Here is a 25,993-nt window from a genome sequence, read left to right on the forward strand (position 1 = left end):
CAAATTTTAGACATTTGCTGTAACACTCAATTCTAGCAATGGAAGATCTAGTAGAAAAGTGAGCATCTTTTCTGAAAGATTCCAAATAGCTGACAGGCTTCTTCTGATTTCAGAATGAATGTGGTTCATCAGATCGTTTTGGGGTCCACCAAAAGGCACAGGAACCTGATCATTTCTGCATTTTTATAGCTTTGAGAAAGTTTTGTCGTACAAAATTTTCATTGACAAATAGCTGGATTCCCCTTCCTTTCTAGCTTCCATATTCCAAAATTTACTTTCCCTTCATGATATTCATTGCTATTCCCATCAGCAGCCTTTCCATAATATAAAGGCTACAGCTTATTGATTTCCAGGAGCTTCCCAGTCCCTTCTTTTATTTCCAGTTCTTAAGTCTACATATAAACTATGTTAGAGGTCTGAGTCAAGACAAATGCATTAACTTTAGGGCAGAAACCTTCCTTTGGTATATTACATTTATCTGAGTAACACTTTTGTATAAGTTTACACATATTGTAAAATGTGATGTATAGAGTTGCCTGGATATGGAATGTGCACTAGTTTAGAATACAAAGTTAAACAAGCACAACTTGCTATAACAGAACTCTTTGTTCTGAATGGTTTAATAAAGTAGCTATGCACAATCTTAAGTGTGTTTCTGTCAGTTATGCATGATAGCTTCCTCTTTAACTCAAGACTAGTTCAGATGTTTAGTCCCTGACATTTTGTCACAGTGTTAGATTTAAAATAAGTTCTCAGCCATGTGAATTCTAGGAATACAGGCCTGGGACAACTTAGTCATTACAGAGACTGGACATTTGAATTGTCCCTCAGATTCTGTGTTTTTGTTTTGTTTTAAATGTATCTGTTGTTATTTAAGAAATCAAACACAGTCTGCAAAAACAAGAGTCTTTCCAATAGTTCATGTCCATAAATATTCCTATAAAACTGAGCCTTAGCCAACATAGCTAGTGGTGAGGGATGTTGAGAGTTGCAGTCCAACAGCATCTAGAGGGCCACGTGTTCCCTATCCCTGCAATAAACAACAGAGACTATTGTTGAATTAAGCTAACTTGAGCATGCAGCCCATTACTTTGATGTATAGTATCAGTCTGTTTGGCAGTTTCTGCTATCAGAACTTTGATCAGCGGCTTTCTAGTGCTGACCCCATACAATTCTTGTCAATGCATTCTGGAGTAATGGAACAGCTCTTCTTGGTGGGCTATCATCACAATTCTTCATAAGAGATATTTCTGGTTTCTGTAGTAATCTTGTCCCAATTATCTACTATTGAGCTTCAGTACCATTTGAATAGTATGGCACCTCCATCAAAGTTAATGCTCCACATATGGATTTTATCAATATTTCCAACACTGGCAGAGCAATCCTATGGGTGAGAGAGAGGGAAGAGTTGAGGCAGAGGAAGTACCTTTTCCAAAGCTCTGTCAGCTCAGACCAGAAAGGGGTGTGTGGCTTTCTTTCTTCTTTTTTTTTGACCTAGCTGTTTTAGCCCTCTCTCTCTCTCTCTCTCTCTGCAACAGCTCCAGTGGTGGCATACTTCTTCCCCCATTCTGGGTGAGGTGGATGCATGTTGAGGACATGGGAAGGCTCTGGATTCTGTGGATCCACAGCCTCTCCCAGCACACCCATGGAATGCCTGTGGAACACTTCCTTTTTGTGCTCCATAATGTTGGAATGGCACCAGCTGTGGAGGTTTACAAGAGGTGGGCCTCTCTCCCCACTTTCAAGGACCAAAAAATCCTATCGCCTCTAGGTACCTGTCCTACCAGATACCATAGAATTGCTGCCTTCAGGCATTTGCATTTTTAAATTGTATTTAGTCTTTCAGGAATGACATACCATTGAAAAAGTACTTTATACTTCGCTTGTCTCACACAAGCTGATACTGAAAAATGTCTCTCCCAAAACTCACATGACATATTTTAATTTTAAAGCCTGCTTCCACTGTAGTTTGCAAGACTCTGCTGATTTAATTTTGAAAGTATATTATATATGTGAGAGTATATATTCCTATCATTCCATCTTTCCCCCCAATTTTACGTATTTACAGTATGTTAAAAGTCTTAATTGACTAAAGGTGCAGTCCTATGGGGATAGTCGGCCACCTCTGAACTCGGAGGCGGCCAACTATCCAATGCAGTCTGGGTAGAGCACAGAGGGGATCTTCTCCTCTGTGCTTCGGCCACCTTGCATTTGCGACTAAATGGCCGATTTCAGCTGTCTAGCTGGGGCACAGCTAGACAGAGCAGGGGAGGGGAGTCCGGACGGCACATAGGAAACATAATAGCACTTCCGAGATCTTCTCCCCGCCCCCAGAAACACCCCCTTTTCACCCACTCCATGCTGCTCTTTCAAGCACAGAGCCAGGGACAAGCCTTGCTGCCTCCGAAGCGGCCGGGGAGGGAGTGGGGAGCCAGGTTTCTGGGAACCAAGGTCAGTTCCCAGAAACAAAAAAATCCTATGGCTGTCTAGGCATTGTCTAGCGACCATAGGATTGCAACCTAAGGTTTGCCAGTATATGGACTACAAGAAAGCCTTAATTGAATATATATTTTACTGGGGGAGGAGGAGGATTGCCCTCATCTCCTTAATTTAAATTCTTCCTAAGTGATAATCTGTTTAACTAAATCTTGACAAATTGTGTTCTTTTCCCATGGATGAGTTTCCTCAGACATCTAAATTCAATACCTCTTTTGAATAAAGCAACAGAGAATATGTTCTAGTTTACACTGAAAATCTATGCATGCCTACTCAGAAGTAAGTCCTGATGTTTTGGATTGGGGTTCCTCTCCAGAAGTGTGTTTAGGATTGAAACCTTGATTTGCTTCTATATTTATCCCAAGACTGTTACAATTGCTTTGTAACTGGTTTTTGCCTTTTGGCTTTTTAACCCATTGTAAAACTTCCAGAGGGAGTGTAATAAATGCTCTTTCAAGCTGATAACAAGCATCAGTTTTCTCCTTAGTAACTGATAGTCTTAGCAAATTAATTTGTGCTGCTTCCTTGTACCAAATCAGATGGGGGTATTCCATATCAGCTTTGAGTTGGCTTCTTGATAACAGATAGCTCTACCCTGATATATTTTGGATTCTGTTCTTTAAAGAAATCACACTGTTCAATCAATGGCATAAAAAGAACTAAGATTACATGCTTCAAATTATGCAGTGTAGGTTAGTTTATCCCACAGAATATCTTGTGACTGTCTATCATACATTGTAATCAGGGTATTTAAAGAGTAAGATGTGTATTTTACTCACTCTTTTACTTCATGTTCATAGTGAATTGGCAGTCTGAAGTGCTAGTTGTTAGTACAGAATCATGGGTGGTAGTTACACAGGGTTAGGTCACTTGGAGTAATGTTGCATATGTTGTGCAAGTCTAGTTTAAAAATCTACAGATGTGAGACTGTCTCTCCTGTGTAATATTCAGTTATACACAGTCAACTTACAAGTAGCTGTACTTTCATCGGGTGGTTTATAAGGTGAATTTTATACTGACTGAACTATTTAGAATAACCTTGTAATTTTCTCTTTTATCTGCAGAGACTTGAGTCATAACCATTTGTTATCTTCTAACTGGACCATTGATTCATCAGGTCAAATACTAGAAGAAGTGTAAGTTATTCTAGCTGTCTATATTGTTATGCACAAATGGATTTTATGGTCGCAGAGATAGTAATATAACATCTGGCGGTGATTAGCTGCTGTAATGTTTCAGAGGGACAGAACAGGCAGAAGGTCTTAGGAAAGGAGAAGTAGAAAATGTAAAGGCTAAGTAAAATGGGCACAAGCCTTTTGACAGTAGGATTGTCAGAGGAGGGGTTCTGGGAGGGAAAATAGGAAATTGCGTGGTCAGAGAAAAGAGACTTAAGAGGACTAGGTTGCTGATTGCATATTGAAAAGAGAAATTGGGGACCATCATGTCATGGACAGATATGGAGAGATACATTTCAGTAATTACAACTGAATCTTAAACCCCCAAAAAACTTCTGTGAATAAATATAAGGTTGTTAATATATTGGAACTCCTGTGATTCCAGGATGGATTAGCATAATCTTTGGCTGCAGCCTGCAGGCCTCTAATAATTATAAATACTTTAGCTTTGAGGTGGGCAATGTGGACTTCATAAGCTACAGCAGAATTGTATATATGTTTACTCAGAAGTAAACCCCCACTGTCTTCATTAAGCTTACTTCTATGTAAATATACATAAAATTGCAGCCTTAGAGTGCCACAGTGAATCAAAGCTAGTTGAGAATTTTCACTTCTGTTGCTTAATTTCTGGTTACTAAATTAGAGATGTAGCCATGCTCAGGTGATGCATGTTAATTTAGACTTGAAGATTCAGGAATAAAGGTTAATCCCAAATGCTTGCATGCTCAAGTCTCTCCAGAGAGAAGCAGAATTCCAGCAGTGCAGACATTATATTTATTAACATTTTGTAATCACATATATGTTGTCTTAATTCAAATAAAAATATTTTAACTTAATCCTGAAGTTCTTCATATAAGCTTTATGGTCAATATTCAGTGTGACACTACCAGGGAAATCCATCACGCCCACAAGCACTATTGGTGCTGCGCTGAAGACCGTTTACACTAGCACAACTTAATTTATGTTAGCAGTAGTGTTGCATTAGATACTTCCCCATATCTCTACTGTTCTTTGATATGGTATTTCACTGTTAGGAAAAATTTTCTAGTACTTCTAGCCCCTTCTTGCTAGCTGGAAATGAGTCCAGGATGACTAAAATCCCTGGTGTTTATAAATTAAGTAAAGCAGTTCTGTTCTTTGAATTGTTTGTCTTTTAAGACTTCTCTTATGAAATGCACATTTGAGGAACGTGCTAACTTTGTGTCTTGGAGGCATCGCAGGCTAAGCTGAAATGCTTGTAACAAGAATATTAATACAAGCAAAGTGTTTATTGGTCGCTTTTCTGACTTGTCTTTGTCACTTTTCAAAGTGCCAATAAAGAAATCTCTCTTTCAGAAAGATGAATTACAATGAGTTAATTGACATCCCCTACTTTGGTGAATTGACTTCTAACATCACACTACTCTCATTGTAAGTACATATTTACAGACTTTTGAAAACTGTTGAGCTTTGGCAATGCAGGAAAGCTATCCTGGTGGAGAAGTTAAAGGAAATGGAAGCATGCACTAATGCTTGAAAATAAAAGTTTTCATATGAATTACTAAACATCTAGTTGTGTTCTAAAAGACAAGTTAATAACAGGATAGTGTTGAGAATCTGGATTGCCCATCTAATTATTCTGGCTTGCTTTCCATCATGCTGTCTGGACAGTGGGCCATTCAGTCAATAGGGAAGCACGTTCTGGAACCATACTTCCCAAAAAACAAATGATAGTTCACAATCTCAACATAGCACTGATAGAATGATACCCAGCTTTTAACTAGTTGTTTAATGCAGATATAACAGGCATCAAAATAAACAACTTCTGTGTGTTGTTGGTCTAGTGAAGGTCCTTATATTGCTTTTCCTTCTGTTTTTAGAGTGCATAATATAATTCAAGAGATTGTCCCTGAACAGCTTCAGCTTTACATTTCCTTGGAGAATCTTGACCTCACCTCTAATTTCATCTCTGAAATCAAAGCCTCTTCATTCCCACGGATGCAGCTGAAGTACTTGTAAGTAGGAAGCAGCAGTGAACCTGTAGGGTTGAAAGCACACACTTTCATGTCTGTATATCCATTTATATCTAATGGTAAAAGGTGTGAAAGCTAGCATAGAGAGCTGTGTACCAAAATGCTTCTGTATTCCCTCATCACCTATTAGCAGGGAAGGCCATTGCCTTCCTGTGCTGCTGTGGGCTTCCCCCAATGCATGTGACTTGCTGTTGTTTGTAACAGGATGCTGGACTAGATAGACCCTTGGTCTGATCCAGCAAGCCTGCACCTTGTTCTTGATATTGATGTGAAATTATCACTGTGCAAATTGGCTGTGTTCAGATGTCACACTGAGCGATGGTTTCACAAGATGTGAATGAGTTTAGCCTCCTTCCAAGTTCACACATTTTCCTCTCCCCATTCTTCCTCCCACAAGCAGGAGTTTGGAAGCTTTCACTTCCACTTTTCGTCAGTCACAGCTTGTTGTGTCCAAACCAGCAACTGTGATTAACATCAGCTACGGTTAATTTAAAACAAGCCAGCTTCAGAAACCATAGTTTGAAGTTGTGTTATTTTAAACTGACCATAGTTAATATTAATCAGGTTGTTACTCCAGACAATACAACACAACCACAGTTAACTAAAAGCAGATTCAAACGTTTCCAAACTCTCAGCATATGGGAGGTAGAGGGTAAAGTGTGCAAGCTCAGAAGGAGGTGAAGCTTGTTCATGTGTTGCTAAAGTTTAGTGTGGCATCAAAATATGGACATTGTAGTAACAAGCTGGAAAGTAACAAGCTGTCTTCTCTTACCACCCCATACCTTCCTCAGGAATTGAAGGCTGATTTGGCTTCTCTTATGTGATCGTTCAAGCTGTTTACATTACCATGATGCCCAATGACAGTGATGCATATAAGGGGGAGAATCTAGGAGGCTGGGGATATGAAGTCACATACCTTTATGCTTGTGTCTGATTAGCTCTTACCACAGTCATGGCAGATCAGCGAATTAGGGCGCAATCCTATGAGGACAGTTGGCTGCCTTCAAACTCGGAGGCAACCGACTATCCATTGTAGGGTGAGCGGAGCACGGAGGGGATCTTCTACTCCGCGCTCCAGCTGCCCTGCATTTGCATCTAGATGGCTGATTTCAGCTGTCTTGCCAGGGTGCCTTGGAGTGGGGAGGGGAGGCTGGATGGCACATACGAAGCATCACAACAGTGCTTCTGCCCTCCCCACCCCCAGGAACACCCCCTTTTTGGTCACTCTGCACTGCTGTTATGAGCATGGAGCCAGGGACAAACCATGCCACCTATGAGGGGGAGGGAAGTTGGTTTTCTGGGAACTGACCTCAGAGTGCTGGCTCCGAGCTTAGTCCCCAGAAAATGAATAACCCTATGGGCATCTTGACACTGTGTAGAGGCTGTAGGATTACGCCCTAACCTGCGATAAGGTTTCTCCTTTCTGAAAATGAACTTCCTTGAGGCAAGGAATAGAAGCGCCGAACCAAAGTTTAATTGGCTCCTTTGAAGTTCTTGTGTAATTTGTCAAGCAGGATTTAATCTCTGAAGTTTTTTTTAAAAAACTCTGATTTTACAGGAATCTGAGCAACAACAGAATAACTACTCTGGAAGCAGGCTGTTTTGATAACTTATCCAGCTCCCTAATAGTTGTGAAACTAAACAGAAACAGAATAAGCATGATTCCTCCGAAGACCTTCAGACTGCCTCATGTACAGTTCTTGTAAGTGGTCATACCCCACCATCAGTTCATAATCTTCATTCTGAATATGTCAATCGCTGTCATAAATTCAAGCTTTATTGGGGTGATTAGTATTTCAAGTGCAGGGAGCAATGTTTCAGATAGCCAGGCTTGCTGTTAAATGCAGCCTTCCCACGCCACAGAAGTGTTACGTGCATAGGCTGATGTTAATTTTTTTTAATTGAATGCGCATTAAACAAAGGACCAGAAAGAATTTTTAGTTAAGAAGGCACTATGTTAATTATCCTATAATAGCATTGATGTTGCTTAGGTTCATAGAAACAGCTTCCAGTGAAGAAGCTCTGTTGGCCTTTTGCTGCAACTCCCCACCCCACCCCCCCGAGTCTTGTAACACCTTAAAGGTTAACTAATGTATTATGGCATAAGCTTTCCTGGATTACTGTCATAATAAATGTGTTATTCTTTTAAAGTGCTACATACTACTAGGAACTGCAGCTTTCAATCACGAGTTTGTCAATTGAGCAATTAAATCCATTGATTAAATGTATATATGTGTAAAAAACAATATTTATGAAGCAAGAAACATACTTTATTTCACCATTTCTGAACAGGTAGCCAACTTAGTTGCTGCAAAAACATCACAGAGTCTTGTGCCACCTTAAAGACTAACAAATTTATTACGGCATTCATAGACTACAGCCCAGTTCATCAGATGCATGAAGTGTTACCCTGAGTCCCAAAGTGAATATATACAAACACACACACACACACTGTAAAAAAAGATAATTATTGCTGTTCGTATTTTCTGCATTTCAGTTCCCTCCGACCTCACTCTTTACAATCTCCCCACTCCCACTCCCCTTGTGTGTATATATTTACTTGGAACACTTCATGCATCTGATGAACTGGGATGTAGTCCATGAAAGCTTTTGCCGTGACAAAGCTGCCAGTCTTTAAGGTGTCACAATATTTTTTGTTGAAATTTAGATGATGGCTATGTTTAGTAGCAGGCATCCTAGGCATCCAAACTAGATGTGACATTAAACGCATATTTGCTTTCAACATGCAGATTGTAAAAATTCCAAATAGCAGCTGTGGGGGTGTGATGTCTCTAATTATTGGTATGCTGCAGTTCTGATGAAAATTGCTCCTCCAAAATGTCTGTTTGCTTTGGGAAGAAATTTTCTATTGGTCATCACAGGATTTATGTTGCATGCTCTTAGAACAAAGTTCAGTACTATGTAGAGCGTCAATGTCACTTACATCTGACCTTTCAGTAGTATTTTTTTCTTAGAACAAAAAGCATAGAACAAATAATGGTTATACTTGATTTCAACCAACTAATGTTTAAAATACTATTATTTAGGGAACTTAAAAGAAACCGAATTAAAGTAATAGACAGCCTTACATTTCAAGGCTTGGATTCCTTAAAGTCATTAAAAATGCAGCGCAATGGGATTAGCAGGCTAATGGATGGTGCCTTCTTTGGACTGGATAATATGGAAGAACTGTAAGTACATGTTATGGTCTCTTCATTAGAGGTCTTGAATGATACAGTGCTTCAGGAACTGATGAAATTGTGTTGCATGATAAATATAGATAGGGTTCCCCTATTGTCCATCGAAGCTTATGGCTTGATGTCACACTTGGAAATTAACGAACCATATCTTTTCATTTTCATTGACTTGTTCTGATTGGCTTGTTCGCTTCTTCCCAGCTGACTTCCTTCCTTGAGCAAGTCAATACTGCTATTCTAGCAGTCCATACTGGCATTTCTTTATTTTAGAAAAGTAACTACACTAGCCGTCTGGCTGTAGTGCGCTAAGGTTGTAACAAGAATAGTCCTATTTACACCTTCTCCACACGCAGGGTAAACATGTGGAGTAATGGGAAACAGGACTGCTCTGCTGGCCCCATCCCTTCTATCACACATGTTGCTGATCCATACACTTTATACTTGCCAGGCATTCAGCAGAATGTCTGCAAAGGAGCACCTATGTGCATTCACCTACTTGCCCAGAGGCCCTCTTTGCATCACTCTGAATGTATGGATGTAGAGGAGGACAGGGCTTGCAGTGGGTTCCCACTTGTCTTTTCTTTCCACGCCTGCCTTACCATACCTACCTAAGTTGCTGTATTGGCCCCAGGAGTGTAGCCAAGTCATTTGTAGTGTAAGAGGGGCCCAGAGATCCATAATGCTTGCTTAAGTTCATTATTGGTGCAGTTCCCATGCTAGTAAGCCTCTGAGCATGTGCAGATGAGTCAGAAGGCCGATAGCAGCATTCCAGGTGCATTCCTTGCTAATGAGGAAAATCTTTATCTCTGATGTGCCTGAGAAGCAGAGTTTGTTTACCTTAAAGCTGCGGGTGGCTATGTTTGAGAACCAAACACTGCTAGCCTATGCAGGCAATGAACGCTAGGGGTGAGTGCTGCTGAAACGCTGCTTATTGCTAACCTGTAGAGTATAAGACCCATTGTACCCAGTGGCTTGTGGTTCAGAGAAGCTGTCTGATCCAACCATTGGGTATGCCTGTGTGCTGTAAGTTACTCAATAAAGTCTCCTTGTAAGCAAACCTTTGAGTCTGATGTATCACTATCTTGGCACTTCTAACCTAAGAGTTCAACGCCCATGGCCAGGGCAACATAGTTGTGTCCAAAACAGTTCTGTTAAAGTAGTCGCTACTTTTCTAACTTTTACAGGAAATGAGGCAGGAACATAGTGAATGGCTCAATTTATGACTGACTAAGGGTTTGAACTCCTAGGGCTGAGTACATTAGACCATACTGGCTCACTGGTTGTGCTAGAGAGTATAATTTATCAGCACATTTAATGCTTCATTCCCCATTGTATAACTTAAAGGTTTCCATAGAATGGCGGCAGGTCACATTCTGTAAAGGGTAGAGTAACAAATTGACTTGCTGAATTCTTCAGCTGGCTCTGCTTCTGGCTCACTAGGTTAGTTTCCCCAAGTCTCTTGCTTCCTACTTAACCATTTATTTCTTCTGCCCTCTAAATGCTTATGGCTTCTGTGTGCAAGGACTTGCATGTAGCTTTGTATTTGTAAGTGACTTTGCATTCCTCATCAGTAAAAGTGCTATATAAATGTATACTTCTTGTTTGAAACACACATAACATTTCCTTTTGTTTCTACAGAGAATTGGAACACAATAACCTGACAGAAGTAAACAAGGGCTGGCTGTACGGTTTGAGGACATTACAGCAGCTCTATGTCAGTCAGAATGCCATTAACAGGATTGGACCAGATGCATGGGAGTTCTGTCAAAGGCTTTCTGAACTGTAAGTGCTGGGATTTCTTTCACTGAAGTGTTTCCCTAATGTTAACTGGAGTAAAATCAGCAGCTATAATGTCTTTTCCCCTACCAAAGAAGATGCTTAATTTCTCTAACAAAATATTCTTAGAAATAAAATGGATTTGTGGTGTCACCACATTTGTCACCACATTTCTGTGTTCTTATTATTTAGATTTTTCTCCTTGTACTGTGTTTTATTTCAGAGATCTATCATACAACCAACTGACCCGCCTAGATGAGTTTGCTTTTGTTGGACTGAGTTTATTGGAGAGATTAAATCTGAGTGACAACAGAGTCAGTCACATTGCTGATGGTGTCTTTAAGGGACTTTCAATTCTACAAACTTTGTAAGTGCATAATGCAGAGACACTTCTGGCATTTGTCAGTGAAGGAAGCTAGCAGAAATGAAAACTTGAAATGTTCCAGAATGGATTTGTTATTGCTTATGGCATTAAAACACCCATTCTATCCCACTCTATAGATTCAGCCTGGCATTTTCCCAGTACTCAAACACCAATAATATAGAGTTACTAGGAAAAATCTTTTTCCCTCCCTGTTGGCAGAACAATTGCAATTTAGGGTGCTGTATAGAATATAGCTCTTGAATATCACACGTTCCTATTGGTTAATGCTTATTGCATCACTAATGATAAATAAAATTGTTCCTATCCTATTGTCTCCACCGTTTTGTAACTGTACCATAAACAACCCGAAGAGCTCCTGTGCAAGTATCCTCTTTGTAGGCTGAGTTCTCCCTGCCCAGGGCCACTGGCTGTGTGCGTGTGTAAATAAAGTAGAGGTTGGTGTTAAGCAGCACAACTGCAAAGCAACAAGGAGGCTGTGGATCCACTGTGGATGCAGTCAGTCTTAAGGTAAAATTTATAACATAGATAGAAAGACTAACAACGGATATATATATATATATATATATATATATATATAAATGTTTTGGCTTCCGCCCCCATCAGTAGCTGTGCTGTTAAAACACTACTGATCAGGGTGGAAGCCAAAATGTTTCGCTTAAAATATATATTTTTAATACTCTGTTGTTAGTCTTTCTGTCTTTCTTTTATATAGATATAGGTATTTACATACATACACAACGTGCAATCGTACATACATACAGGGGTCCACACATTATGTCTGGGCTTATTAGCCAAAATTATTTCTCCTAGCCAGCAAGAAGAGCCTCTGAACATATGCAGAGTCTCCTTCTCTTTCCACCCAGCGGTAGTAGTTACACCCAAAGAATGAAAGAGAAGGGCTAATAGCACCAATGGTGTTGTTCCCATGAGCAGTTTTCTGGCAGCCTAATTTAGCGGCTGCAGTGTTCTTGCTTGCCAAGATCAATGATGTTCTTACCCCAGGCCTCTTGGTGAGTAGGTTTGTTGGGTCAGCCCTGGTTAGAACTTGGATGGGAGACCTCCTGGAAATCAGGCTTCCTGCATTGAGCAGGGGGTTGGACTCAATGGTCTTGTAGGCCCCTTCCAACCCTATGATTCTATGATCTTCAATGATCTATACATGCACACACACAGAAATGCACATGCATTTCAACAAAGTCCGTTAGGTGTGGTGGGCTGGATACCATTGTCTCAGAAGTAACACTTGCAGGGTTAAATTGCTAAGGCTGAAAGTTAGTAGGAAATGGTTTGAATTGATCACCTGTTCTAAATTACCTGGTAATTTGTCAGTGCTTGAAGAGGTTTACTGTAAATTAAAATTATCAGATGCAGAAATGGAACCTGTATCCACAATAATCTCCAATACTGGTCAGGCCTCAGTGGCTTGCTGTTTTTAGCAAATTGGACACTTAAGAGAGAATTATGGACATGACAGGAATTTTGAGTCCAAAGCTGTTATGAAATTATGAAAAAAAAAAAACAAGTTGTGCTTGAAGACATGGCTAAATCATGACAGATTTTTTCAGTAGTAACATATAAGGAATGGTACAGCTACTTACTGTGATTAGTGAGAACAGGATGAAAAGTAGCAGGTGTAATTTAAAAGATGAAGGTGAAAGTTAAATATGGATAATTTTAAGAATATTTTGTGCAGTGTATTCAAGTGAGATCCAGGAAGGTAATTTCTGTGTAATTTAGAGCAGATGGCAAAATAATCACCCTGGAATTCTGCTGTATTCTTCAGACCTGACTATTTTTAATGTCTTGGATGGACAGGGAGTGAATCTTTGTAACTCCAACCTAGTTTGCCCAAATAGTCGCAGCCTTCAGAAAGACTTCTATAAGCAGTCATATTCTGTTAACCTTAATGCAACCCTTTAGCAAATCAGTTAAAACTAATTTTTTAGACTTAGCATGAAAAAGAGCAGCAGATTAATTAGTGTGTTTTGTTGGGATCTTAAGAGGCATCAGGCTGCTGACAGGCAGGCTTTTTGGTCAGGGTTGCTGGGTGTTCATCGTCAATGGGGTGAAAGTGATTAACAGGGCTCCAAGCGTATGTGTCTAACCAGGCATGGAGAACAAACTACACTGGCCTACACAATAAGAACCTACTCTGGTTTTCTGGGTTATTCAGAAGAACTTGTTCTAGTTCCAGGAATGTGGCAACTTCAACAGCCAGTAAAGTTCTTTAATGGATTGTTTTCTATTTTTATGATTTTATGATGATTTTCCATTGTTATGATTTTTAGAGACATGGTTGCAGGCAGAAAATTGGGACATATCTGGAATTAATAAGAACATGTAAACAATAGATTTGAAAGATTTGTCCTGTACTACTGATCTTAACTTTTCTCTGTAGTTCAATTCAGTTGATCTTGGAAGGCATAATTCAATACCACAGGACCTCTTGAGAGCATTTTAGTCTTGGATCCAGTCACTGAACCAGCTGTTGGCTATGCATTGGGCTCCACAGGCATTTATGCAGTTAATGCAACAATTCCTGAAAAGAGTGCAAACCTTAAGTGTTCTGTCACTGCATAGCACTGATGCATGAAAGAGAAGATATTATTTAAATGCTGTGATGTACACCATTGGATTGTACCAATTTGCAGAACTCCTGTATTTTAAAATGCTGTACGGATGGTTTTTATGTGCATTCTCATTGATAAAATGCTGCCTGAGCTCTAAATTCCTGTGTTCACTGAACTGTAAAAGTAAAGTGAGAATTGTTGCTGTGATCAATTTATGACCTGCCATGTAAAGGAAATGCACTGCTGAATCTATTAGACTGTAATGAAGCATCTTCAAAGCATCTTCTCTTCTCCCCTCTCCCCCACCCCGAGGAGCTTGCTGCATTGGTTTTAACAGCTGCCTTCTCTTCTGTGCTTGGGGTAGAAGTGCAATGCAAGGGTCAGACAGAAATCCCATTAGCACATAACAGGATTTCTGAGCAGACCCACCCGCACTACTTTCTGAAAATCTACTCTTTCATGTCTAGCAGTTCTTCACCCGACCTATGTATAATCTCTTAATATGCTAATGTTATTACAAGCTTCTCACTCCAGAAGATTAAGCAATGTACTAGCAACATCAACTCAGTTCACAAGTCTCTTCAGGACACTCCCCCAGTTTGTGTAAATGGCATATTGTATTCACTAGAGATTAACAGATGTTGCTCAGCTAGAGAAACAGTGCCACATGGCTTCAGAGTCCCAAGCGTGCTACTGACTTTCCATGACTTCTGCTTTATTTCTACCTTAGGCCTGTGTTCGTATATTAAAACAGCCAAAAATTGCTTTCACATGAAGGTGTCCTCCTATATTTTTAGGCCAGCTTATGCACTAACCAGGCACATACAGTCCCAATGAGGAGTGCTGTCATTTAGGAACAGCAGGTTTCACACAGGGAGCTGTAACATGAAGCAGCTTAACTTCCCAGTCTGGTAAAACCGCAGTGCGTTCCCTATGCAAGAAGGATGAGATTTATATTTCAAAAAGCACCATAAAGATGACAGGTCCTACAAAGCGGGGAGGGGGAAGTTATCTGATGTTGGGAGTTTGGCAAAAGAAAGTTCTCAGGCATGTTCTTTGGTATGTCTTTTTTTCTTTCAGAGACCTGCGAAATAATGAGATCTCCTGGGCCATAGAAGACTCAAATGAAGCATTTATAGGACTTGACAAACTCAATACATTGTAAGCCTTAGGAATTTACATGTCTGCCAGCACAGAAGTGAAGCCCACAGTATATGTTGCAGTCGAAGCTGAAAAATGTTTTTAGTAACACTTCATATCACGAGTTCATCAAGAAATGTTTGGGATTGGACGTTACAAATCTGAACTATTTTCCCCCCAAGCAATGGGTCCCTTAATATTTTTACGGATGTTCTTGTAAATGTGATACAAATCCATACCCACTCTCATCCCATGAGGAAAAGAAGTCAGAAATTGATTAATTCTTTAAAATTTTATAGTTTCAGGAGGCAAGGAGTCTCCCAGCTAACTTTTTAACAGGAAAGCGGAGATTTTGTAGTCTTGTAGACTACACAGTTAGGTTTTTCTTTTCTTTTTTCCATAAATTACTCTAAAGGTTTCTGACTCACTCAGTGTATGGGGAGAAAGTCCCTCAGTTCCTTCACCATGTGATGAGAAGTGACTAGGTAATTCTTTACCACAGGGAAGAACATGCAAGACACATTGGAATACAATGTGTTGCAGTGTGGGCTTCTAGCCAGAATGTCCACTGAGCCAGCCAGCCAGACTGACAGACCCACCACCTAGGAGGGCTCCCTGTCAGCAAAGGACCCCTGACACAGCATCACTCATTTACCTGGTTCCCTGATTTAATCATATCAATGAATATTTGTTTGACTTGCTTCAATATTAAGGTTTTCTTTGGGCTATGTTTTAGGATTCTACAAGGAAACCAGATTAAGTCAGTTACAAAGAGAGCATTTTTTGGTCTTCAGGCACTTGAATATCTGTAAGTATATCTTGCAGCATTTTCTCTGTAAGTTTTCTTTTGAAGTGTATGTTTTATTTTCAAAGGTGAAATTTGAAGTAAACTCATGCAGGCACACTTCTTTAATTTTGCAGAGATTTGAACAACAATGCAATAATGTCTATTCAAGAAGGTGCTTTTTCCCAGCCTCTTCTTAAAGATCTGTAAGTATCTAATCTACATATTTAATTTTCATAGAAATGTTATAAAATGTTTCAACTGGCACACACGTTTTACTTGTAAAATGCTGGTGAACTATAAAAAGACCTCAGTTTCATTTTTTCACATTTTATAGTAACCTTCTCTTAGCTATTTAGGACTTTTGACTATCTTCAGTTACCTTCTCTTTTCACCAGTTGCACACATTTGGTATTAAAGGCCTGTGATCTCCTGAACCAGCTGTCTAGACCAGAAGTGGGCAGAAAATAGATCTCCAGATGTTTTGGACTTCAGCTCCCACCATTCCTGACCATTGGCTATGCTGGCAGGGGGCTTCTGGGAGATGCAGTCCAAAACATCTGGAAATCTACCTTGTGCCCACTTCTGGTCTAGACCATAAAAGAATGTCCCTCTTCCAACAGAGCTTACAGCATCATTATCCCCTCTTGTAGTTGGTGTATAGTGGGGGGGTTTCCCCTCTTGCTTGCTCTTTGAGCGATTGTACTGTTTTTCAGTACAATCGTGCAAAGATATATGCTTTTTAAAAAGGCATATAGGATGGTGATCTTTTTGAGAAATTGTAGTCCCATTAGCATAAGCTGTGAAGAAAGAGAAATGTGAATTTGTTTAGAGGAGCATGATGCTAAAGCTAGTCAGAGTATAACTAGGATACATTACCAAACAGATCACGTATATAATGTTGAGATATTGGTGAAGGGTTAGAAATACTTTAGCAGGTATACGTAGGGGGAAAACCCTGCTTGGTGACTTCAAATAAGATGTCATTTGCTTACCTGACAGCTTTTTCTTGTGTCTTACATTTTCAGAGTTTTGAACACTAGCAGCTTACTGTGTGACTGCCAGTTGAAATGGCTGCATCAGTGGCTCACCCACAACCACTTAAGGGATGCTGTCAGTTTCATTTGTGCTCATCCTGAATCACTGGCTGGACAGAACATCCTCAGTGTGAAGCCTGAAGACTTTGTCTGTGGTTTGTGCTCTTATTGGCATTCATTTGTAAAATATGGTGGACACCCTTATCACTTCTGTTCTGGAAAGTAGTCATGTGTGTGAGTAGGGAGAGAGGATATGGCTTCACTGACTTGCCCATTGGATCCATTGGCTTAATTCAATTTTAATAATTATGTTGGCCCATAATGTTGTAAGAAACATTTATCATCCATCCACATTCCAGAGATTAGCCAGAACACATCTTCTGGTCTATTCAATGATACTTCTAGATCAGCATCTTGCTAGGACAATAGGATTCTGCACTGGAGTCATGAGAACCAGTCACTCTGGATCTTATGAGAAACCTGCTCCACACTGGATCCTTCAAAGTTCTTCCTCTCCCAAGATTTAAGCAACACTGCAGCCTCTTTTCTTTTTTTGTCTAACAGCACCTGTGTTATACTGTTAGAGCAAAGGTTTTAATTTGACATTCTTACTAATTGTATGAAATAAAGCTGTAGTTCTAAAATTTTTGAGGCCAGTGAATCTCCTTTAGACAGATAGAATCAGAGAATTCCAGCATCAAGAGGCTTTATCTCCATATTCCTTCCTTCCAGCAATCTTCAAACAGTTGCCTACACCCACTATGCATGACTTGCCAAAATAATCAGAAATAAAATAAATATATGTTGACATCTAAATTGTCATTAGGCAAGAGAATCAATATTGCCCAGGGCAGGGATGGAGTGATTTTTGAATGTAGATACTATTCAGATAGTTACCAAAAACTGGGATGAGGAAAGGCTGCATATAGTTAATCTCTAAAGAAGGTGCTTTTTTCCAAATAGGGGCTAAAGCTTTTCTTAAAATTAGATCTTACAACTGTGCCCCAACAATTCTTGAGCACATTTTATCGTGGTGAGATATAAGAACCCTGCCAAAATCCTTGCATGATCTTACGGTGTATCTCTTGCTGTTGTTCTTGCTCGAGACCTCCTAGTTTACAGCTTCATACCCCCACAGACAGTTCTAAAATGAAAGCTGAGATAGAAGTTTTGAGGAATTAGCAATGAGAGCAGCTGTCACCTACAGCACAAGCTGAACTGCGTTACAGTTTGCATCAGTATTTGTTATTTCTGTTACATGCTGAAAAAGGAAATCCAGCTAATCTTGATTTGTTTTTTCACAGATGACTTTCCCAAGCCACAGATCAGAACACATCCTGAGACTACCATTGCACTAAGAGGCACCAATGTCACACTGACTTGCAAGGCAGTGAGCAGCAGTGATTTGCCCATGTCTACCACCTGGAGAAAGGACAGTGAAATATTGTACGATGCCGACATAGAGAATTTTGTAAGGTACCAGCAACAAGATGGCGAAGTTCTGGAGTACACTACTGTCCTCCATGTTTTCAATGTGAACTTCACTGATGAAGGAAAATACCAGTGTATCATCTCCAATCACTTTGGGTCCAATTATTCCAACAAGGCCAAGTTGACTGTCAATGGTATGCAGCAGTGTTGACTTTTTTTCCCGTTTTAGTAAGAAATTAACTTTAAAAGCTTTGGAATTTAGTTTGTAAAAGCCTTTGCAGTGTTTGCTTAGCTTCCAAATGGAGAGGTATACCAGAAGTGTCCCCCTTTTTTTTAATCAATTATTCTGTAGAGGAGTTGAAGAAAGTAAATCTGGGATAGCTAGTACAGAAAACCTTTGTGAAGATCTTTTGGTTCCAAGAGTCCTCAGAGATGCCTTCTGGCCAGACTTAAAGAGCTGGCTAAATGGCAGCGTTTTTCCATAGAACATTTTTCAGTCTGGAAATGAAAAATGTTTGTACCAGCTGCAATCCATTTGCTTACCAGTTCATCAAGCCAAGATTGCCTTTCACAGACATCCTCAGAACCAGACCATGTCTAAGAAGCAGCTTCAACCACTTACTATGTAAGACAAATAAGCTTATCTTATTTACCAAGGGTGCACCCCACTTCAAATTAGGGCCAAACTTTTGTCACATAGTTTGCCCTTGTATGGTGGATTTTTCTTAAATAACCAGTGCAGGGAGGCCTAAGCCATCCATTGTGAATAGTAGGTGCAGGAGGAAGATTTCTGACTGGGGCTGTGATGGGGGCAAAGGCTTATAGCATTCCTCCCTACACCACAGTCCTGATCTGGGTCTCTCCTCCCACCTTCTCAGGTGCGAGCTATTTATCAACTACACAAGGGCAAACTGTTTGACAAATGATTGGCCCTTATTCTCTTGTATACTTGCCTTAACCAAATTACATCAGCCCAATGAGGTTGTCTAGGGTTTTAACTTATATTTGCCTGAATGAGGAGAACTCAGTCTGTTCTAATCAACATTAAGGGATGTTAGAGGGATTGAAGGACAGCTCTTGCAGGATGGCATATTCCAAAGATATGAGAAATTGGTGTATCTTTCTCCTCTGAAGAATCAACCAATTTGTGAAAAAGAGTGGACAGAACATCCCTCTTTCTCTTGAGATAGGAATTGGTGTTTAGGATAATTTTTAATAACTGTGTATGCTGGAAGCCTGGTAGCTTCAAATAAAAAGCTTGAAAAATGTACTAAAAGAGAAGAATTATGCCCTTTCTTAATAGAGGGAGTGTTACGAATTCTTTGGCTAGTATTGGGAAGTCTTACTTGCTAATCCTAATGTCTGTTCATTCAGAGCTGCCTTCTTTTGTGAAAACTCCTATGGATCTAACTATCCGAACTAGAGCCATGGCTAAACTGGAGTGTGCTGCAGAAGGCCATCCCCCACCTCAGATTTCCTGGCAGAAAGATGGAGGCACAGACTTCCCTGCAGCTCGTGAAAGACGGATGCATGTAATGCCAGAAGATGATGTCTTTTTCATAGCAAATGTGAAAATAGAAGATATGGGGATCTATAGCTGTATGGCTCAAAATGTGGCAGGAGGTATATCAGCTAATGCCACATTGACAGTGTTAGGTAAGCAAAGTAGTGAAGGCTACATGGGTGATTTGATTAAATGTTTTATTTATTCATTTCATTTCTATACCGCCCAATAGCCAAAGCTCTTTGGGCAGTTCACAAAATTAAAACCACAAAGTACAACATAAAACAATATAAAATATGAAAACTTAAAACTACAATATAAAAGTACAACCAGAATAAAACCTAGCAGCAATGCAGAGATTTAAAATACAGATTTAGAACAGCAGAGCTAAAAGACTAGCATGCTAAAATGCTGGGAAAATAAAAAAGTCTTCACCTGGCACCGAAAGGAGTACAATGTAGGCACCAGATAAACTTCTCTAGGGAGCTCATTCCACAGCTGGGGTGCCACAGCAGAAAAGGCCCACTTCCTGGTAGCCACCTGCCTCACTTCCTTTGGCAGGGGCTCCTGGAGAAGGACCCCTGAAGATGATGATAGAGTCTGGGCAGGTACATATGGGAGAAGGTGATCCTTCAGATAACCAGGCCCCAAGCTGTTTAGGCCTTTGAATATTAATACCAGCATTTTGAATCAGGCCGAGACATGGACTGGCAGCCAGTCCATCTGGAAAAGTACTGTCGGAATGTGATCTTGTTACCAGTCCCCGTTAACAATCTGACTGCCCTGTTTTGGACCAGCTGAAGTTTCCAGACCGTTTTCAAAGGCAGCTTCACATATAACTTCCTTCACAAAGGCAGTAATCCAGATGAGAGGTTATCAGAGCATGAATAACTGTAGCTAGGCTATCTTTGTCCAGGTGAGGGCATAGTTGGTATATCCATGTTCACACTGGGAATTGGAAGTAACTTTGAGCCTGCTTGAATGCCTTGATTCTGCATCTGAGCAAATTAAAGAAGTTAGATTTAGGACTTGTTGAATCTTTCTGATACTTTCCTAAAGTAGTTTGAGCTGATGCCAGTGGATGTAAGTGTGGCATCAAAAAAGGAAATAAGCAGGTTTTTATCCTTTTAGTTTGATTTACAATCTAGCAAGAAGCTGGTCTGGTATTTACCCCCCCCAAATGTTAGATACTTCTAAGGCAAACACTTCTAGAACATCTGCTTTCCGTATGGTTGCCTGCTGGTGACCCACTTTATTTTGGGTAATTTGAAAGATGTCTTGTTTTATTTGCCATCACTGCTGTGTTCTCTTGTGCTCCTTGTCTGGTTTTGAAGAGCAAAGCTACAGCTCCCATCTTTCCCATGAGGCAGTTATGTAGATGCACCATTATTTAATGGCTTTGACCAGAAAAATGACACAGGAAACAATGTTTTAGAGTCTGTTTTTATAGGGGGTGTTTATGAATGGTAAAAAACAAAGAATCCCGTTCCCTAAAATTACCTTGTCTTTAGGAAATTGAGAACACTTTTGGAGTTGGCTGTTCTCATAGCCCTATACTGCTAACTATGGCTCAAACTGAACTGTGGAGAAATTAAATACAAGATCTCCTAGCACTTTTGGGAAGATCTTTCCCAGAGAATAAAACATCCTGAAACACTGACTAAACTATCATTTTATTTGTCCATGACATATATTGCTGTCAGATCAGTCTTCAAAATCACAATCTGCATATATGTAGCAGTTACCATTATTCCATACAGTTGTCATTATAACTCTGTATTTAAGTATTTTTAAACTAACCTCTTCCTGTTTCCAGAAACACCGTCATTTGTGAGGCCCTTGGAAGATAGGACTGTAGCCCAAGGTGAAACAGCAGTGTTGCAATGCATTGCTAGTGGCAGCCCTGCCCCTCGTCTAAACTGGACCAAAGATGATGGGCCTTTGACAGTAACAGAACGGCATTTCTTTGCTGCTGCCAATCAACTCCTTATCATTGTAGATGCTGGATTAGAGGATGCTGGGAAATACACTTGCATTATGTCCAATATGCTTGGTACAGTGCGTGGCCATATCTACCTATATGTCATATCCTCACCAAACTGTGACTCTTCCCAAAGTGCCATTGGGATTGAAGAAGATGGCTGGACAACAGTTGGCATTGTGATAATCGTTGTGGTCTGCTGTGTTGTGGGTACCTCTCTGGTTTGGGTTATTGTTATCTATCATATGAGAAGGAAGAGTGAAGACTACAGCATCACTAGCACAGGTGGGGAACCTGCAAATCTAGTTTTGTTCCTTACTTAGTTATCATGAGTGTGTTTGCTTTGATAAGGAAAATGAAGTCATTCAGGCCAACATGACCAGAAGGAAATCCTCCTTTCACAGAAGCCCAGGTATGTGATCTTGTTGCCAGAATGTTCTCACTTTGTTTGGTAGATTGTCTGACATCTGATGGAGAGGTAATGCCAGAGCCTCTGAATAGTATATGAACATTAGCATAGATAAACGTTCCCCAACCTGGTGCCGTCCAGACACTTTGGACTTCTCATCCCCAGCCAGCATGGCCAATGGTCAGGAATGCTGGAATTTGTAGTCCAAAACATCTGGAGGGCACCAGCTTGGGGAAGGCTGGTATAGGCAATCCTGAGGGCTTTACCATATAAGCAACCAAATGAGCATAAGGCTGGAAAAGAGTTGTGGGGAGACTATTGCAAATCAGTGAATGAACATAAGCAAGACAGTGGGCATACAATAGAGTATGAGGTATTTGAGGGCTGTTTAATCCTCAAATAATCCCTGCCGCCCGGGTTCAGGCGACACGACAGATCATGGCAACCCCTGCCAGGGATTGAATATTCAAAGTGGCCACCGGCACATGCCGCAAATAAGCCATGATGGGCTGCAGTGATCATGTGAACCCAGTCAGAGACTGCTTGTTATGATCTTTCTCGGCTTTCAACTGAGGCCATAGTGTTTGGAGAACGAATTGCCACTGTAATTGGCAGTTCTTCAGAATATTTGTTTAGTATGGTTTGAGAAAGGGTTGTATTGCAGTGGGAGACTGTATCATTTTCGCAGTTCTAAAAGATAGTGGTAAATCAGCATTAGAAAAGAAGACTCTTAAGGAATTGCATTCTTCTAGGCACATGAGGCAATCTTTCTCTGAGAGCTTACTTTCCTTGGAGATCTACTTGAATCACCATCTTGACAGACATCCGATTGCTGGATAGCTTTGTTTCCATAGCGAAATTATAGTCTTATGTTGCTATTGTTATTCTCTTTCAGAGGAGGTAAATTTGCCTGCTGATATTCCCAGTTATTTATCTTCCCAAGGGACCCTGTCAGAGCCACAGGAAGGCTACAGTAATTCTGAAGCAGGAAGCAATCAGCAACTTATGCCGCCCTCCAATGGTTACGTACACAAAAGCACAGATGGTAAGCCCTGGATCTCTTGATTAGAGGTGGAGAAAGTAGCTCATGGTCCACAGCCAATTTCTGGTGGCCCACCAAGTGCTTGCTGGTTGCTAGGATTCTTGTAAAGAATGCTGGACTTGGTGGTGACTGCTCTGATGGAGCAAGCCACTTCTTAAGCAAAAGAGCATACTCGGAGCATTGCTGATCTGTGTTAAGCTATCCCAACTGTTGACAGATCCTGAGTTTGCACTTGTGCTTTGTCAATTTAAAAGATACTGGGAAGCCCATGGGGGTTCTAGTGGGGGGAAAGGGTAGACCACCCAAGACTGAAGTCAGCCCAGCCTTCCCTAGGCAAACCTTTTAGTGGAAACTCCAGTGCTATCACTCTGTTCCATTCTAACAGTACTATTATTACTTACCAGGCAGTAGAATCGGATGGTAGTATTGCAGATGAAAATTGTTTAATGTAGAATGGGATAGATTGCTATGTGCACCACCTAGACTTCTAATGCAGGCTGAAATAAATGTTATTGTCAAAGAGCCCTGTTCTTACAGTTTTCCATGTAAGGGAAGATTTCTGTACATTAGCTACCCAGTTAGCTAATAGATGATCTTCAAATGGGAAAAGTGTTGCAATGAAGCCTCCTAACAGGAGTCTCCAGTGCAGAATTCCAGTCAGCCAGCCATACCTTCTTCTAGGATACTACATTCCATCATTTTACCCCCAGCTCCTGATTTACTTCTCCAGCTGAAATTCAACGTTCTGTGGCTTCTGAGCATGCTCAGTCCTTGTTAGACTGGGTGGTTTTTTGGAGGGGGGTTGCCCTTTCAAGTTTTTGTTAAAGACCTTTTGTACTTCTGCACACTTCAAGGCTCCCCCAAGTATGATGTTTCTTCCTCTTGTTTCTCAGTGGCCCCGTTTTGGATCTCATCCTGTCAGCACTCACCACCTGAGTTTGCTGTTAGAGGAAATGATATTACATAGTGTCAGCTCCTGCCAGCTGACTGCAGCTTGTAGCGATCAATCACTGGCTGATAACAGGGTCGTAAACCTGTCCAAGGCTATGAGAGGGAAAAAGGAGGCTGAAGCGGGAAACTTTACCAGGGCAGTCAAATCCAAGGCAATGTGGCAAAGAGAAGTCCATTTTCCAGTCCGAAGTCCAAAACACAAGGGAACACTTGTGGTTCAGGTCTGGGGTCAAGGCTGAGATCTGGCATGTGATACTGACGTTTTCCAGCAGCCTTGCTCCTGCCTGCTTCCTGCTTTTAACTGCTGCATCCTGAAGCAGCTGCATACGCTCAGTCCTTTTTGCTTCCAAGAGCCTTTCTGTCTTAAACAGAGAGAGGCTCGCCTACGTTGTTCTCTTACATGTAGCCGCCTTTGCTCTGTGGGGGTCGGTGGCATTTCGCCCTCCGAATCCTCTGAGGGGGCTGCAGCCGGGCCTGGAACATCCACAGGAGGTGAGGGGGCTCGGGCTCCTTCTGCGCTGGTCCCTTACCCTGGGTCTGGAGCCTGCTATTCCCCTTCCTCCTCGGAGGAGTCTGAGGGAGGCATGACACATAGGAGCCAGTGATTAAAAAAAGACACTGGGTCAGTCTGCTGGGTCTAAAGAAGTCACCAACATGTGAGGGAGCCAAGCCATAAACCTTTCATTCCCTTAAAAACTGGCATCTTTCTCTACCCATAAAGACAGGGAAGGAGCATTGTTTCATTGATCAGAGCTGCACTACTTGCCTCCTGCTCTTGGCTACTTTTTATTCATGATCTCCTCCTCGTACCTCTGCTAGTTGTATAAACTGCTCTCATGTATCCTCCCCACCCTTTAGGCTGCAATCCTGTGCACACTTACCTGGGTGTAAGACTCATTGAAATCAGTGAGACATCCTTCTGAGTAAACATACATAGGATTGCACTGTTATCTTCTTTCTAAACTAAAATGTTCCAAAAGCATTAACCTTTCCACATAGGGTAGTTGCTCCAACCCCTTGATCATTCTGGTTGTTCTTTTCTCTACCTTTGCCTGTTCTTTGACATCCCTTTTGAGATGGTGGTACCAGAACTGTACACTGTATTCCAAATGCTATCACACCATAGAATTATATAGGGCATTATGATACTGGCATTTTTGTTTTGTTTTTCAAAGCCTGTCCTGATAACTCTTAACGTGGACTTCACCTTTTTCACTGCTTCTCCATACCAAGTTGTTGTCTTTATTGTTGTGCTATCCTCATGACCCCAGGATCTATCTTAGGTAGTCACAACTAACTCAAATACCATCAGTGTATATGTGAAGTTAGGATTTTCCCCCCCAGTGAGCTTCACTTTACAATTCTTTAATTAAACCTTATCTGACATTTTGTTACCCATTCACTGTTATGGAGAGATCCCTTTGGAGCGTCCCATTCTCCTTTTCTTTGTTTAATAACAAAGGTTCTTTTTCACCTTTCCACCCACCTTTGGATCCTCAAAGCAGCTAACAATAATAACATTCTATTAAAAACTCTTAAAATCCAACTCCAAATACACATAACCCTTGGTCTCCAAAGAGCTAGTGAAACAAAAAAGTATTTGCTTGCTTCCTGAAGGGCAAAATGGAGCCAGTTGTGCAGGTTTCAAAGGGGAGACCATTGTACAAGCTGGGTCCCACTGCTGAAAAGTCCTGGCTCCTTCTGGATGGTAACCTTTCATCAGCCAAGAAAAGGTACTCTGAATAAGGCAGCCTTGCTAAAGTTCATATGGGAGGTGGTGTGTTTTTTTAAGGTGCTCTGTTCCCAAGTCATTTAGGGCTTTTAAAGATCAATGCAATCAGTTTGAGTTTAGTCCAGAAACAAATTGGCAGACAGTACTGCTTTTTAAGCACTTTAAATGTAATCTGGTCTATGTGGCTAATACCAGCTTCAGCCCTATGGCTGAACTATGGAATTTGCTACCACAAAATGCAGTGGTGGCCACCAGTTTGGATGGCTTCAAAAGGGGATTAGACAAATTCCTGGAGGAGAAGGCTATCAATGACTACTACTCCTGATGGCTATATGCTACCTCCAGTATCAGAGGCAGTATGCCTATGTACA

The 25,993-nt window shown here is 40.8% G+C and overlaps 1 protein-coding gene across 2 annotated transcripts in view; it reads left to right on the forward strand.

Moving 5' to 3' along the window:
* LRIG2 (leucine rich repeats and immunoglobulin like domains 2) overlaps nt 1-25,993 on the forward strand; it is a 61,969-nt gene that overhangs the window by 28,109 nt on the left and 7,867 nt on the right. Inside the window, exons 2-16 of one of the 2 annotated variants that reach the window (XM_084853475.1) lie at nt 3,561-3,632; nt 5,007-5,081; nt 5,531-5,665; nt 7,242-7,385; nt 8,731-8,874; nt 10,519-10,662; nt 10,880-11,023; nt 14,692-14,772; nt 15,488-15,559; nt 15,673-15,741; nt 16,564-16,727; nt 17,877-18,197; nt 19,378-19,659; nt 21,324-21,773; nt 22,793-22,942. In XM_084853475.1, the coding sequence (XP_084709601.1) occupies nt 3,561-3,632; nt 5,007-5,081; nt 5,531-5,665; nt 7,242-7,385; nt 8,731-8,874; nt 10,519-10,662; nt 10,880-11,023; nt 14,692-14,772; nt 15,488-15,559; nt 15,673-15,741; nt 16,564-16,727; nt 17,877-18,197; nt 19,378-19,659; nt 21,324-21,773; nt 22,793-22,942 (2,447 nt within the window). The remainder of the gene's footprint in view (nt 1-3,560; nt 3,633-5,006; nt 5,082-5,530; nt 5,666-7,241; nt 7,386-8,730; nt 8,875-10,518; nt 10,663-10,879; nt 11,024-14,691; nt 14,773-15,487; nt 15,560-15,672; nt 15,742-16,563; nt 16,728-17,876; nt 18,198-19,377; nt 19,660-21,323; nt 21,774-22,792; nt 22,943-25,993) is intronic. The other variant, XM_084853474.1, reaches the window with a different exon arrangement.

This window comes from Heloderma suspectum, chromosome 4, assembly GCF_057233095.1.
Source record: "Heloderma suspectum isolate Gila_16-S chromosome 4, 16-S_ref, whole genome shotgun sequence".
In the NCBI taxonomy this organism is placed as follows: domain Eukaryota; kingdom Metazoa; phylum Chordata; class Lepidosauria; order Squamata; family Helodermatidae; genus Heloderma; species Heloderma suspectum.